Consider the following 16,187-nt stretch of genomic DNA (forward strand, 5'->3'; position numbering starts at 1 on the left):
ATTTCTCAGTAAGTTTGAATGGATCAAGACCTTATAGTCCAAACAAAAACGCAATAAAATTTGGCAAAAAACATTTTGCACAAAAATACCAAGTGCTGTTTACGTATTATATACAAACAAATGCACATCTCCTAATGTAAACTATTTAGTTTAAAAGTCAGGTCACAACATAAAAGATTAAATTACTTCTGCAATCATTCACTAGGTTTTAGTACTCACTTTAGCAAAATCACAAAATAAGGTATCAATTTTATGGAATAGAGCCAGAAGCAGAAGTCAACGAACTGGACATTTTTCCTTTTATTTAAGTAAGTTTTTCATTTGTGTTAAATTATTATTAAAAAACTATTAAGAACTTCAATTGTGAGTGTTAACACTAAGAATGTTTCAGGAAGAACAAGCGATAATCAAAGTTCTTCAGAATCATTTTTCTGATTCAAAATGCTTTCTTTGTAAAAGAAATCAGGGACTAAGTTATGGCATTGCTTTTCAGAAATTGCTACTTACATATTCTACATTTGACAGCCATGGGACTTCATTAATTCCTTTACATTAACAACTAGTGAACTTAAAGAAAGTTACAATTTTTAACATGCAGGAGTGATAAATTAAGTCTGCTATCCATATGCTATTGTATAATTTCATTAAATAGTTAACACTTCAGTTTAATTCATAAAAATTCTTGGTAGAATTTTAAAAAGCAAAAAAAAAAATCTCAGAAAACAAGTAAAAAATACTTCAGAACTTGACAGTTCATGTATTTTTACTTGTCTAAAAAAGGTTTAAAACCAAGTAAGAAAAAGCTGAGCGAGACAGAGCCTAAAAAGCATCAACATACTGCAGCTCTGTGATGAGCAGAGATCCTTTGTTTTCGTATTTTACTCATACAGCAGCTGGTCAAAAGTCATCCGAATATTTTTTTTATTCCAACCTCTTTCTAAGGCTCAGTTGCTGATAACATAGCATCAGTGTCTGACACAAGTATATGTCAGTTTATGATCATGGATTTAACTCTGGTGTGGTACAACAAATAAGGACACGTAGGCATATCACTACGTGGAATATTTTAAATTTTCAGCTAAGTTACCCCAATATGTATGTAACTGTATCCACATGCACATTGTATTCAAGTCAGTAGGGTTCTGCACACAAACAGAAAGAGCCCATACAAATCTCAGTGCAGAATCAGAGCCTTGGATTGCAAAGATCCCAATAAACTTTATTTGAATATTCCAATACTAGCATAGAAGCCCTCTGGGGGGAAAACCAAACAAACAAATCAACCTAACAAAAAAAAAATTTGGTGTATTTTTGCATTTGAGTTTTGAAAGAAGTTAACACAGCAACTTAAAACTAGGTAAGAGAAAAAGATACCAAGTTGGGTTTTTTTTTCTTTAAAGTATTTGAAGTATTCTTACAGAAGTTAAACAAATGATCAAGTTAAAACTAACCGTAAGAAGTTAAGTCGCTCCTGTACTTCCTGTACATGACTGTATCTGCTTCCTGGTCTTACAGTTTGAGGATCATATTCACCATGCTCTGCAAACATGAAAAGTCTTATTAGACAATACATTCAGAAAAGACATGCTGACTCTACAAGAAAGGACTTGTTTGAAGACTTCTTAGTCTGAACGTAATTAAAACCACTCAAAGAACAATAAATTTTCAGTACGGTGTACGAAAATAATTTTTAGCAGCCTGCTACCAGTTAATATTTCATCCTAAAGTAAAATAGGTATAGGCAAAGATTACTGAGGTCTCTAATCAAATCAACACACACTTACGTGCAGATACATGTGCTCACCACTCAGTATAATGAAAGTATTACAGAAGAATTAAGAACCTGCATTCTACTTATTCTAATCAATTTTTCCTTATTTCAAGTAGTCAGTTTGAAGTCAGAAGTCAGTTAAAATAAAAGTATACCAAGCACATAATTCAGATTATCCAGTCTTTTTTCTGAGGATGCTTTAGTTTTGTTACAGAGCATCTTTCCCAAAATTTCAGTTTTCCATTTTTAGGGTTTTTTCCTTCCAGAGGAAATCATGACTCCAGTTCTTTAACACCTTTACAAGTAGCTACATACGTGACACCACTTATAGGAGGAAAGTATACGACAACTTTATTTACTAAAAGTTTCCAAGTACAAAAAACAAATGCCTGTAATACTGACAAGTTTGAAACAGAAGTTCAGTAATTTGAAAGTAAGGCAAGAAGTCAAACTTCTATCTGCATTTTATCAAATCTCAGCGTAATATTTTTTTTAACAAACAGCTATTTGCTTCACAGGAACTTGATTTTGGTGTGTGTGGGTTTTTTGTTTTTGGTTTGGGTTTTTTTTTTTTAAATTAAAGAGATACAATCTAGATCTGTACTTGCACTACCTTGATCTGTGCTAGTAATATTTCATCATGACACATGTTCATTATGACAGCTCCATTCTAAATTAATTAATGCTATATTTCTTATTTGCAAAGGTATACAGATTGCATTTAACTAAGATGACCCAGCTGTGGGAGACTGTATCATGACAACATCCAGACTCATGGCAAAATTTATCTTTAGAACTGAAAATCAGTATCTCCTATTGTATCAAGGGGGAGGGACAACGACACACCCAAGCAAATCTAACAGCTGAAGTGCATCATCAGTGTTTCAAAATTAGGAGGAAAATAATTGTCATAAATAATGCTTTCTATATAACAAGTGCAAAAGGTACATTAGCTTAAAAATTAAGTAAAAAGGAAAACAGAAGACTAGTAGTTAACTGATGTCTACAAAACTGGAGACATTATGTTCACCAGAAATCCTTCGAAAATTTAAACTATAATCCTAATGAAGTAAGCATAAATGGGCAATTATGAAAAGACAACATCTGAAAAAAATTCTGAAGAAATAATATAAAAGTAGCAGAACAAAAATTATTTAAGTATTAGAAGTAGAGAACCTGAAAAACATGCCATGGGTCTAGCAGAAGAAACAATTATGGTACATAAGCATATTGCAGAGAAATTAAAACTAATTACTTCAAGCATTTTGGGTGTTTGGTGGTTTTTTGTTTGATTTGGTTTTGTTGGGGGGGATGGGGGGTGTTATTGTTGTTTGTTTGTTTCAACTATGGGGACTATCTGGGCTTTTTGTTTTTCCTGAATACAGATTAATTCACAGACACAAGTGTCAATAGTGGCAATGATAGAAGAATTCAAGTATTAAATGCCAGCAAGTTGCCCAAAGGCAGTATGTATGTACTTCAGAATTCTGAAAAACTCTGAACTACAAAAAAATTCAGTCTCCCTAAATATTCTCCATCTCAGCTTCTTTCTAAATTTGCCCGATTTATTTTCTACACTGTGCATCCCACAGCAAGTCTAAGTATGATCTCCTTAAAAATCCTTTCTACCTACAGGAGCAGAAGAATGAACAGAGAAATTATAGATCAAAAAATGACTGGTTGAAAATTTAAGTATAATTAGTGATAAACACATACAGAAGATCATATGGCACAATTTCTACAAATAATTACATTTCATTAACACTTTGGATTTATTACTTCAGAAAAACAGAAGATAAAGAAGAACTGGCTAGCAATATTTTCAAATTTTCAAAAGGTCTTTGATAAATAGTCAAAAAGATGAAACTGTAACCTCCTCCTTCAGGACTACACAATGCAACAGCAGTTGTCTCATCTCATGGAGGACTTTGCAGAGTGGAAGGAAAGGGTGAGTTCAGTAGAAGAGAAAGTCATAGATCATGGAAAAAATTCTGAAACATAGATCAGGCTTCTCTTTAACCTTAAAAAGGCAATCATACAAAAGGGAGTATGATAGAAGAGTATGTGTTAGTGAATAACAGGAGAATTGGAACACTGTTCTCCATCACAGAACACAAAACTACGGAAGCCTTCAAGGAAGACAAAAATATGGCAAATTCAAAATTAATACAAAAAATAATCACAAAGTACACAGTAATTGTGGCATTAACTACCAAAAAGATCTGTAGGCAACTGGATTCCGCCCCCCCCGCCATGGCATTAGTTCGACCTTCTCCTGTTTGGAAGTTTGCCTTGAATTTTCTCCCTCTGTCTCATTCACCTTCTCCAGCTCAGCCTAATTCTACAGCTGTCCAGTTCCTTCTTTCTGTCCTCACATTCATAATCATCTTTCTTCTCCTTTCATTTATTCCCTTCCCTGCCCCCCGCCACCTTTTCTCCTCCTCCAGGAAGGCATGAAAGGCAAACTTCACAGTGCTCTCTCTTTGTTCTGCTCTATTTAGTATATAAAACTGAAACTGAAAGAGAAGTTGCACAGGACCTGTGTATTACAGTCTTAGTACAGTATCTGGAACATCAGGAAATATTTTCTGGCTGCCCTTAATCGTGTAATAAAGCATCTAATTAAAAAAATCCACACTATTGTTCATCTGTTTTTGTACTCTGATGCAAACGAGTAGAAGCTCTGCAGCAGCTTCATCTCAAGAAAGCACAATTTAATTGCTTTGTAATTAGATTCCATTTAAACTCTTTGCACACTTGTAATTCCTATCATGCTGAAGATGTTTATATTATTGCTTTACCGAGTCACTGTATTTGGGGAGGGGCAGGGCAACGAGATGTCTTCTTTGGCACAAGAAAAGAATCATGCAAGACATCAGCCTCATTTTTCTGCCAAAGTCATCAACAATTTGATAGGTAAACAATATTGTCAAAAATGACCTTTGGCTTCAGAGTTTAAAAATAATTGAAATTAATGAATAATAGTTCATACATTAATAGTATGCATAAGCTATTTTTGGACAAAGACAACATTGCATTAGAATATAGTTATTGATTATGTTTCCTTCATAACCCTGAGGCCAAACCCCAGATTTCATAGCTAGCCAAAGTCCAAGAGAAGGAGAGAACCACAGAATCATAGACTCTAAGCTATTCATCTAGTTAAGATGCAGAGTTCGTTATAAACGAAATTGCATTTTTGCATCACTTTAGCAAAGTTAAAGACCACTCCAACAGCTTACGGAAGTTACATTAAATAATACGTGTTCTATTCTGCCTTCCTGGAGAAGACTAACCCTAAGACAGTATAGCTGGAGAACAGAACAAAGCATTTAGTATTATTTTAACATTAATTAGTGCAATGCTATCATTAATTAAGGAACTTAAATTAGGGTAAACCCCCTAATGTATTCCTGAGTAGAGAAATATAGCTGCAGTATGCAGATTTAGCTTAAATGTCATTCTCATTGACCTATACCTGGCTGAAGCTTCTTCGTATAGCACCACTATTCAAACAAGTCTTCAAGGACATACTTTGGATATATTTTATCAAGTACTCCAAAATTAAATGAATTCCAAAATTAAAGGTGTCTAGGCAACTTACCTAAGTATTGGAATACACACACACATACTTTACAACAAGCAAATATCCTGTCCTCTGTGAACAATCTACGTTGAATTCCTACATAACATACTGTGTCATTTTTGAGATGTAACTGAAAGGCTGGTAGGATGTTATGATGCCAGGGTAGAATGGTCCCTCGTTCCAGTCAGTAAAGTAGATGTAGGGGGGCGTAAATCTCCTCCTTTCACTTCTGTTGGCTTAATTCTATATATACAGTACTGTGGTCCAGTGTAACAAGGAGTTTCCTGGTCCATCATTCCCCTTCACTTCCCTACTTCTACCTCAGTAGCTAGAAAGCTAGTGCAGAATAAGAGTGTAAACTCAGCAGCAAAGGGTTGAGTTTAGCCCAAAATACATAAATACTAACATGATGTGTTGCCCAAGTGTTGCTGACAACACCTACAGCGAAAAAGCAACTAAACAGAAATGGCATTGTATGGTAAAAAGAAACTGTATCCCTGTGGTCTAAAGTCCTTCTCCCTGACAAATTCCAAACACTGGCTTCAAATAGAGGTGATTAAAAAGCTTCTCAAACAAGCCTACAAAAATTCAAAACTCAAAGTGGGACAAAATCCAAGATTATTATTAGGGATTTCCACAAAAATAACCACCCTAGCCTAAGTAGGACACGACGATGTTTATCAATCCACAGATAAACAAGAGCTGCCACTTCCCCATATTCTGTTGTAAAACACACCACATTTTCAATCATGAAACAAAATGTTTACATTTTAAGCTTTTCTTGCCCAGTCAGACACCACAAAGGCTACCAACCCCACAGATGCTTGAAAATTAAATAAACTTAATAGTTATTTCATTATGAGAATTTGCTTTTAACTCCATTTTCAACTGGAATTTTCACACACTCTATTTATGAAGCAATTTTTATTTTAAAACTTACCTTTAGCGTACTGTCTCATGCTTTCCATATAGGCAGAGAGATTTTCTGCAACCAATGTAACTAGGGCATGATTGTGTTGAAGTTGATTGATTAAGTCATGTCGGTAAAACACATGGGGACTTCGCTGAGTTTGACTGAAATTAAAATACAAGTGTTAAGAAAAGCAGAGAAGTCTTGCTCCTAACAGTTCATAAATCCATTTAAGAAACTCGTCTTTGATGCAAGTTCCAAATTTTCCTAAAAGATCTCTAATAGAAAGCATATTAAGTCTCTGACTTTTTTCTTCTGACACATCAACAGTTCTTACCAGTTATTAAAAGCAGTTAATTAATGAGGATTATACAGTTACAGTATGTATGAAAATTATCAAAGCAATCTGAGCAGCTCAGTATGCTGCAGGGAGAAGATCTGCAGCAAAACAGGAATAGAAATACCTGCCCACAAACTGCATAGTAGAGATAGAGACCCTCAACTGCTGTATAACCACAATATGCATAACCACAGTTTCTTCCACATCCGATATGCTTCTCTAAACTTAATATTAAAACACTAAGTAAGATGAAGTCAATTTTCAAAACAAAAGCTCATGGTCTTAAAACTATAGCAAAAGAACACTAGCCGATAATCATGCCAATTCTTTCAATACCTCAAAAAACCCTGCACAACTCTGCATTGTTTGTTTTTTCTAACAATATCTATCTGAAAAAATGTTGGTACAAACTTAAAAAAAAGCATAGTTATGCAGAGTATGTAGTCTAAGAAAAACCAGAAAAGTTTAAGAAAATAAAAACCCCAAATAAATAATTAGATGATAATTTAAGTCTATTATCAAGATCTGACCAAAAATGCTGCTCTCAAACAATACTAGACATATTTAGACTACAAAAGTAAACTGCAAGAGAAAATACAGAGCTTGGGTCCAAAACCCACATGCCATGAAACTATCAAATTCTAGAACTTAGGGACTCTGCAGAAGAGTCTCAAAATGTCTCAACTTCTGTAGATCAGAGCACTGATCTTGGCTGCCTAAACAATGCAAACTTGTACTGCTCTTCCATGGTAAAGAGAGAAAAAAAAGAAAGGGGGCAGAGAGGAGAGAAAGACAGACATTCCTCCTCATATTGCCACTCAGCTGACCCCATGCCCTGCCCTGAAGAAACAGAAATGTGACTTCAGATCTGTTCTCCTTCTCTTCAACACTTAAGAAAGTAGTCCCCAGAATTAGCTGAATGGATTACAGGTAGAAACTCTCATCCTTCCTAGGAAACAGGGTCTCCATACTAGATGACCTACAGCACTCTACAGTATCGCCACACCTTTTGAGAACAGTAGGGAAGGCAAAAAATCCCAGTTCCAGCATCAGCCAATAATGATCTTGCAGCTGATAACCACATTTCACTGTACAGGTAACAACAACAGATACATTGATTCACTGGGCCAAAGATCACTGTCAATCTGGGTTTAAAAGACAGAAGCCATCAACACCCTTCCAATAATTTTGTTATCTGCAACCAACAGAATTTGGCCTGCTAAGCACAGAGGTCTTCAGAAGATTAAATTTCATAATATGCAGAGCTTTCCAAAACAGCTTTAAAGAGGCACCTAAGACACAAATCGTGTTTAAAAAAAAAGACCCAGACATTTGTTGGAGAGAAAACAAAACGGATGGAAGCATGAAGGAAGAAAACATACAGGACTTGATATACCCAGGAAGAACATCCTCTGTTTTCACTTCGAGAAACCTTCCAAATATGCTTCATTTCATTTCTGCCAACCCTCCTTGCTCAGCATAAACAGCAGCAAAACCAGAAAAAGATTGGATGTCTCTATTTTAGGGGCTACCCAAGATGTTACCTCTAGATAGAGAGATGCATTTACAAAGGATAACAGTAAATAAGAACATTGACTATTTGGGAAATACATATGATGAAACAACTAAAGGAACAAGCAGAAGCAAGACGGGGTATTTTGCTGAATCAAGCCATTGGTGTGTATATTTATATACTCATAATATTATGCATTTGTATCAATCTTACAAAGTATCACAAAAGGAAAGCATTATCAGCAGAAGACTAAATAAATCTTCTGCGCTAGACATTTTTTACTTTTCTCCTTTCTCATCCACATGCACAAACAGTAAATTCGGATACATGGATTCATCTTGGTTAGCAACTACTTCTAAAAGTTGAACAATTGTAAGAACTAGAGTTATGAGCTAGAAGTTGTGAGTTGTTACATAGTATTTGTGAGCAACATGTAAGACGTTATTTTGATCATCTGCTAGGATGGAGTCAAAGGCAAGATGATTGTCTTTAGGCACAGAAAAAAGCTGATCTGAAAAGACTTTCTAGCATGCTTTCTAGAATTAAAGTAAACTCCACATGCAACTACAGAATTATTCCTTAAGCATCTGAGGTTAGGCTAAATGATGATGATGTCATTGGGACACATTCCTTTAGTAGTAACTTCAATTTTTCATGCTCCTCAGTTAACAGCAAAACTCATCTTTTCATTGTGTCTCTACTAAATGGATATCAAAAGCCAATGTATAAGAAGAAAAATTAGCGTTTTGAAATGGGTGCCAAAGTATTTTGGAAATACTAAAAAGGACATTTAATAGTTAGAATGCATGCTTATTTGCTAGAAAAGTATTGGCAAAATGACAAAGGCAAAATTTCAAACAACTTAATTTAAATGTATTTTTTAAAAATTATTTATCTGCACATATAACTTGCCCAACATAACTCTGCACACGTAACTTAGCTTTTGAAGTTGAGAGTTCTTCTACTAGCCGAACAAATGCTATGTACCATTAAAAGCAGACATTAAAGGCACAAATAGCAGTGACCAGACCCAGCAAATTCTATTTAGGCAGATAATCTGTACACTAAAGGTCAGTATGTTGAGTAATAAAGTTGACTATTCCTTAGTATTAATAAGTATCCTTGCACCCATAAGAATCCTTGCACCTAAATAAGAATTATTTTCTTACTCTGTGGCAATTCTGGTTAAGCTTAACTTCCCAAAGCATGTAGCATTTCCTTGTGGTCAGGGAGTTAAATTTTGCCGAAGCAACTTTATAACCAATTCATCGCTTTGCTCAACTACATGAATAACTAGCAACAATTAAATCCTCCTCCTCTAAAAGAATCTCTACAGTGCCAATGGCATAAGGTAACATACTTATTTTTGCCAAGAATCAGCAGCCTTACTCGTTCTGGACCAAACCTTTAATTGTCAATGCCAATCAACTGAACCACCCCAAAAGAGTAGTATATAGATTATGGTATTAGTGTTGCACACAGAAAGCTCTGTGAAATGCTTTTGAGGCAGTTGTCACAAATATTTGTTTTGATCTATTTTCGATCTAAATTCTAGAAGGATGCTAGAGATTAAAGTTTTAAGTCAGATAAGGTAAGCTGATAGGAACAGGTATTAGATGCATGCATTGCCATTTCCAAACTGTATCAAGAGTTATCGGAAAACTCAGAAGACTGGAAAGTCACTGATTACTTCAAAATTATGTTTTCACTCACTAGGTTTCCCAGTCACCTGGGCAGTAATACTACCTGACTAAAAACCTCCCTCAACGGTATCTTGCTAACAAAGGCTTCTCCACAGGAAGAGGTCTCTCTAAACCCCTTGATTAAAACCTTAAATTCAAAGTTTACTTTCCTGCCATATGCATTTTCACATTCTGCATAAAAATGAGGCATTATCACATACTGCAATACAGAATTCCCTGAAATCTGAGGAATGGAAGAGACGGTCTGACCAAAAAAAAAAAAAAAAAAAAAAAAATTAAAGCCATCTGACTGTACATATACCATATAGGGAACCTAGATTTCCACGATCAACAGAACTTAGGTTCCTCCTAAGATTAATCCAGAGCAGAAATGTAATCAGTGCCTCAAATGAGCTCTGCTTCAATAATTACTTAAAGCAAAGCCTCTTTGTTAAGGCATTGTGCTAAAAAGCATCCAACTTGGACAAGTACCACAAATAACCAGGTAGCTATATTCGCCTAGATCTTACAGCATGTAAAAGGTTAAGGACTCTTAAGACACAGAAAACAGACTTATCTGCTAATAAGCAGGTAACTTTGTAACCTTGTTGGAAAAACCTCAAACAATCATTTATGTGAAACTGCAAAGGATTAAAGTGTCATGAAAATTGAGAAAGATGTTGCAAACTAAGTGAATAAAGAAACCTCGAAAAGCCAGGAATGCAATATTATCACAGCTCCTTAAAACGGTATCAGTAAGAAGATAGCATTGTGTAAACTGAAGGCTTATTGTCTTCAACTTTCCCTGCTTTGATCCTTCTTGTAAGCGGACTGTAATAGCAACATTGATTTGAACAGTTTACCTGCTTACAAGAATTAAAACAAAGCAATTATGCAACACTGATAAGCAAACAACATTTTTCTGGAGTTTGTAAAAATTCTGATGTGATACCAAAAAAAATGTTAGGGGCACAGAATCTCAGATGTTTCTGTAGAGAGAAGACTTTTAAAATAAATAAGCACGTATATTTTAATAAGTCCAAATGGCAAATGGCTGTTCTTTTCTTTTTTTCTTCCTTTTAAAAACAACCAACCAACACCCCCCACCCCAAACAAAAAAAACCCACAGTAAAACAAACCCAACACATTTCTAATCTCTTCCATTCAGAAGAGAGAATCAGTAGAGTCTTTTTTCCTGGACAAAAAAAAGTCACCTTTGATTTCAAGTAAATAAACTACATGATCTGTACAAATTTATCGTCGAAGAATAGGGATGGGTGGGTATGTTTGTGCGTGTGTATACATACATATATGCACATAAAATATACTTATACTTTGAAAGCTAATTCTATTGTTAGGCAGGGAAGTCCATGGATAACAGAAAAACAAACCCAGATTTTCTACAAATCAGACTACTATTCTAAAAAGTAATAAAAGATATTCTAAAAAAATAAAAGATTGTTTGAGGAAACAGTTAATGCTCTCTCACTGAACCTGGGTGTCTGAATTTTTAGAGGCTATTTATACACATTAAAACAAACCCAAGAACATCTTCAAAACACAGGTTATGATTTCACCTAGGCTTTCCCTGCCTCTTGTAAAAAAATTTTAAAATTTGCCTCATTCCAACCCCTTCAATTTTTAACAGACAAAATTTTATTTGCATTCCATTCTTACCTCAAGTTTTGTGGTGCTTCACCAAACAAACTGCAAATTTCTCTAATTTGTTTCAGTGCAGGAATGACCCATTTGTCATTTGTGCGAAGCTCTTCTATAAAACGATCTATCCACTGAATCTTTTGTGTATCTCGATCCTTAAAGAACAAGCGTTTATAATCAAAATCAAGTATATTGCAGAAACTATCATCATTCCCTTACTTCATTTGTTTCCAAGATAGAACACAACATACAAAGCTACACAAATACTAGATCAACTGAGTTCTGAAGCATACAAGCTGAAGAAAAGTATCTGAGCAGCACTACATGTTGGAAGAGGCTATCAGTGTGTTACCAACTCTCTGCCTTCAAGCACTCAAGCATTCGGTACGAATTTAAGAAAACCTGTAGCTAGATAGGGTCATCAGTGTTTAAATAATTTGCTCTTTCCCTTCTTTTATTTATTTCTACTCACTGGTACTCAGAGTAAACTGCTATAAAATATCAAGAAACAATGAGAAACTGTTTCTTAACAACTAAGAAACAAAACCTGGCTGTCAAGACAGATAATGGATTAATTTCGAACCACAATGAATTATTATTCTGGCAGAGTTCCACAGAAGTTTGGGTGGGGAAGGAGAGCGTGTAATAGTTTTCACTGTCCTTTCCTAGGTCCTTTCTAATATTAGACAAGACGTGTAAGGACTTACTGAAAAAAATGCCCACCCAAATTAGCATAAGTGAGTTTGGAAAAAGGCAAAGACAGGAGGGGGGGCTGCTTTTCCCTTCTCCCCATTTACTTTGGTAGGGCTCTTTTCCAATTCCTCCAACGTGGTCATTACAGTATGTCACCAATTGCAACAAGACAGGCAAACTGATGTATTTCAGTCTCTCTAATTAAAGCACGAACTGTGTTATTTTAAACATGTCCCATAATATTTTAAAAATACCTGGATGTTGGTAGAATAATAAAAATCTATGATAAGGAATACTTTTGTTAAATTACCAAATCCCTTGAATTTTTCATGGGGGATGGAAGGAAACTGTCAGTGACTGGTTTCACAATAGAACATACCAGATTACTCACCTGTGAACAGCTGTAATCTAAGATTTTAATATGGGCACTAAGAGCCTGGTCCATGATATCAACTGGTACATCATCACTATGAGCCAAATTCCACAAAAGGTTCAGCACTTTGTGTGCCATCACACCATCCTTGTCATCCTCTGCAAGACGACGAATTAACTCAAGTAGTTTCTCACGCTGTTTCTTGCTTGCATTTGTCCAACTTGCCTAAGAAAAGATTTTATTTGATATGAAAACCATCTTTTTTTTTTTTTTTACATTCCACACATAACCTGCACCGTTAACAAATGATGCAATAGTGATGCAACTATATAACAAACTTCCACATTAACTTCTTTAAATTATAGTATATGTACAGTTCTTACTATAACAAACTTTCAGAAACAAGTCGTTTTGCTATTTCAATCAAATCATTATATGATTATAAACATTCAACATTATCTTCCTGAGACTTTCATTCTATATCTATGTTAACCACAAGAAAAAAATTATTACATGATAAGGAGGAAGTTGGGGGAGCAGGGAACAGAAGTCCTTGACCTCTACTTAAGATCGAAAGTAGCAATGCCCGGTAAACTTGATGAAACCTACTGTAATGCTATTCCAAACAATAATTTGGAACAAATGCAAAAAGCTATTTAAGATAAATCACTTATTTTATTTGAAAAATTCAATATTCCTAGGATTGCTGAATGTCACTTTAATACTACAGGCCTCAACAGATGTGCATTATCCAAAAGCATTTAAACCAGAAAACAAAATTGTCATTAAGCTAGCATAACTAGTCTTTGCTTTAGACAGGAAGTAAACTGAAAAATCTCACAGTGAATGCTCATTAAAGAGTAGCACAATCTAGCATTTCTAATATTAAATATTACAGACTTGCTATACACATTAAGAAGTCTTTTAACACAAGGAAACTGTCTGTATCTACAATAAGTAGAAAGTAGACATCGAAAGAGTCGCAAATCCGTATCCAACTTCACAACCTATTTCCTGAATACAGTCAAAACATGCATCATTACCTTAAAACAATCAAACAGGTGATCGAGCTGTTCAGGAGAGAAATCCCAAGCTAATTTTGCAAGGAGATCATGTACATTTTTTACAATGGCTTCGTGTTTTCCTGCCTGTCAAGACGACAAAAAGAATCCACCATTTGTAGCAATCTGTATTAAGTCAAGCAGCAAGACATCCTACATAATTTTTATAAGAAAACTCTTCCAGGTGGCCCCCAAGAAAAGCTGATGTTGTGGGAGCAGCGTGGCAAACTGAATACTTACTTCAGTGGGAAGTCACAATATTTACATTTCCCTTATATGTGTAAGTATGCAAGCGTGCTCTGTGTGTGTGCACACAAGTATTTATTTAGAATATAAATACTGTAGTGCCACAATACTTATTTTTTTAATAAAATCATGCTGGGATAGTAGACGATAAAGTCTAAAAGGGTATTTTAACTTACAAATCAGTATTTTTAATTTAATGTAGTTTTTGTGGTTTTTTTTAAGAAAGGACTCAAAATCCATTTCCTCAATGAATTTCATTGAGGTGTTTTAAGCTGAAAAAAAATTTTTAGTATTTCCACATAGTTTCTCAGGATGAAGTACTTCCTTTGTGCTAGTGGATTCATGGACAACTAAAGCTTTCTATTACAAACAACTTGTTGGTAGACAACATTTTAAAGTCCAGCAGCTTATAAACTTATGAAGTCTAACAATCAAACAACTAATGGTAAGATGTTGAGTTATACACTAGACACTATTTTAAATGAGAGTTTGGTGTATATCACAATTTGACATTTAAGGAGGAAGACAATAAGGAAAAAACAGCTAGCTCAATTTTAACATGCCCAGGCTAGAAAAAGCATCCCGTACTTTAAATCTGCACTCAAAACCAACAATTTTGGACTACGTGAATCAATAGCTGATTTACTGTAGAAAAATTTTCTGTAAGTGTAGAATAAAAAATGCGTAACAAATACATAGAAAACAAACTCTGATGGAATTAATCTTGTACAGTATTAAAAATGCATGCATGAACAGTTTTGAAATTCATTTTCTTCTAAAAGATTGCATCAGTAGTTCGCTTAAAAACAAAAAAGTCTAATAGCTTTGTTACGTGCTGTGCCATAAATTCTTTATAGCGTGCCATAAATTTTTCTTTAAAAAAGTAAATTTAAGGAGTAACATGCATTTTCATGTTATGGGTCAGATTATGAGAGGGGGAATTACTAAACCACTTATTCCACTTGATTTTGCAAAACATCGTATAATTTTTTTTATCCAGACCATTTCCTGGATAGAAAGAAAAATGAGCATACAGGGCAGAAAACATCTACAATGTAACAAATAAAAGGAGAAGTATGCACAGCTGCTGGGGGGGCAGGGCAAGACGACTAAGAATAAGGCAAGTAACAATCTTGTCTCGGGAGGTTTTTAACAGACATGGGGAAGCCCTTAAGAACAGAAAAGGCTGGGGAAGCAGTACAAGACAGTAGGAGGAGGTAAGGAACCTGGTGTGTGAACTGTCAGCTTGCTGTGCTGAAACAGGGAAGCGCATGTCAAGTTCTAGTTAAATGCTCCAGCATGTTAGTAATGAGACTCCAACACCACTCTCCACAATTTTATCTCTTGTCCAGCTGCATCCTTCCCTGCAACTCAACAGGCTGCAACTTAATGCTTGCCTTCAGAGACTTCCAACACTATTCCTTGAACCAAATATACTTCTATTTTGTGAGCACTTGCTTTGTAAGACACAAAAACACTTCAATAAAACTTAAAACTTATGTCGCCTTCTAAAGGAAAAAGCAGCATGATTTTATTACTTTTCATAAACTACTTTTTATTCTAGTTGTGTACCGATATTCCCAGGGCACTTCTATACCATCAACTGTAAATCTGTGCATGCTCACCCTCTAAACCCAGGCAGCAACATAACAGTTCTAGCCTGAAAGCAAAACCACACCACTGCTGCACTGAGCCAGAGCTAAAATAGCCTGCCTGTTATATAAAGCTACACAGTAAATCAAAGCTTCGCTACTGAATTTCATGCTCCAGCTGCTCTTAGCAGCAGTCATTTAGTAAGAACTTCTAAAAACTACTAAACACAGGGAGTAGTGAAGTTGGTAAAAATCATTCTGTCTTAGCAGATTTGGGTATTCTCACCTTTTAGTCTATTTTAATTCCATGGCCAAAGCCACAGTGAAACCATCTACCTGAATAATACTTACTGAATTCAACTTCAACACAAAAAAAAAAATTACAGGGCAAAACTGTAGCAACTGCACTGTAGGAACTACCTAATTGAAAGCCAGGTATTTGAGAGTATAGGAGATTTATTCCTAGTTTGTTTTTTTTTTTGCAACTGTTGGGGTGGACTATCCCTGTCTTTTAAGGGTTGCACCATTTGTTCACACTTTTCTGAAAGGGTAAAAAGTTTGGCTTAAAGTAGCTTATCCACATGTCCCATTTCCAGGCACTATGAGTAATATAATTGCTTGGAAGACTTTCTTCCACATATCAGATTTTTGTTTTTCTTTCTTATAAAAGGTGAGGCTCTAATATAGCTAATACAAGCCTACTAATAACAGAAAACTAACTTCTCAAATTCTCCCCCCCCCCCCAATTTCTCAAAAAAAAA

At 35.1% G+C, this 16,187-nt stretch overlaps 1 protein-coding gene across 2 annotated transcripts in view; it reads right to left on the minus strand.

Annotated features, from left to right (window-relative positions):
• USP9X (ubiquitin specific peptidase 9, X-linked) overlaps positions 1-16,187 on the minus strand; it is a 79,952-nt gene that overhangs the window by 48,644 nt on the left and 15,121 nt on the right. For both annotated transcript variants that reach the window (XM_009283035.2, XM_009283036.2), the window contains exons 10-14: positions 13,571-13,675; positions 12,546-12,752; positions 11,480-11,616; positions 6,298-6,431; positions 1,452-1,539 (exon numbers count right to left, since the gene is read on the minus strand). In XM_009283035.2, the coding sequence (XP_009281310.1) occupies positions 1,452-1,539; positions 6,298-6,431; positions 11,480-11,616; positions 12,546-12,752; positions 13,571-13,675 (671 nt within the window). The remainder of the gene's footprint in view (positions 1-1,451; positions 1,540-6,297; positions 6,432-11,479; positions 11,617-12,545; positions 12,753-13,570; positions 13,676-16,187) is intronic.

Source organism: Aptenodytes forsteri, unplaced genomic scaffold, assembly GCF_000699145.1.
Source record: "Aptenodytes forsteri isolate BGI_AS27 unplaced genomic scaffold, ASM69914v1 Scaffold2, whole genome shotgun sequence".
NCBI lineage: Eukaryota > Metazoa > Chordata > Aves > Sphenisciformes > Spheniscidae > Aptenodytes > Aptenodytes forsteri.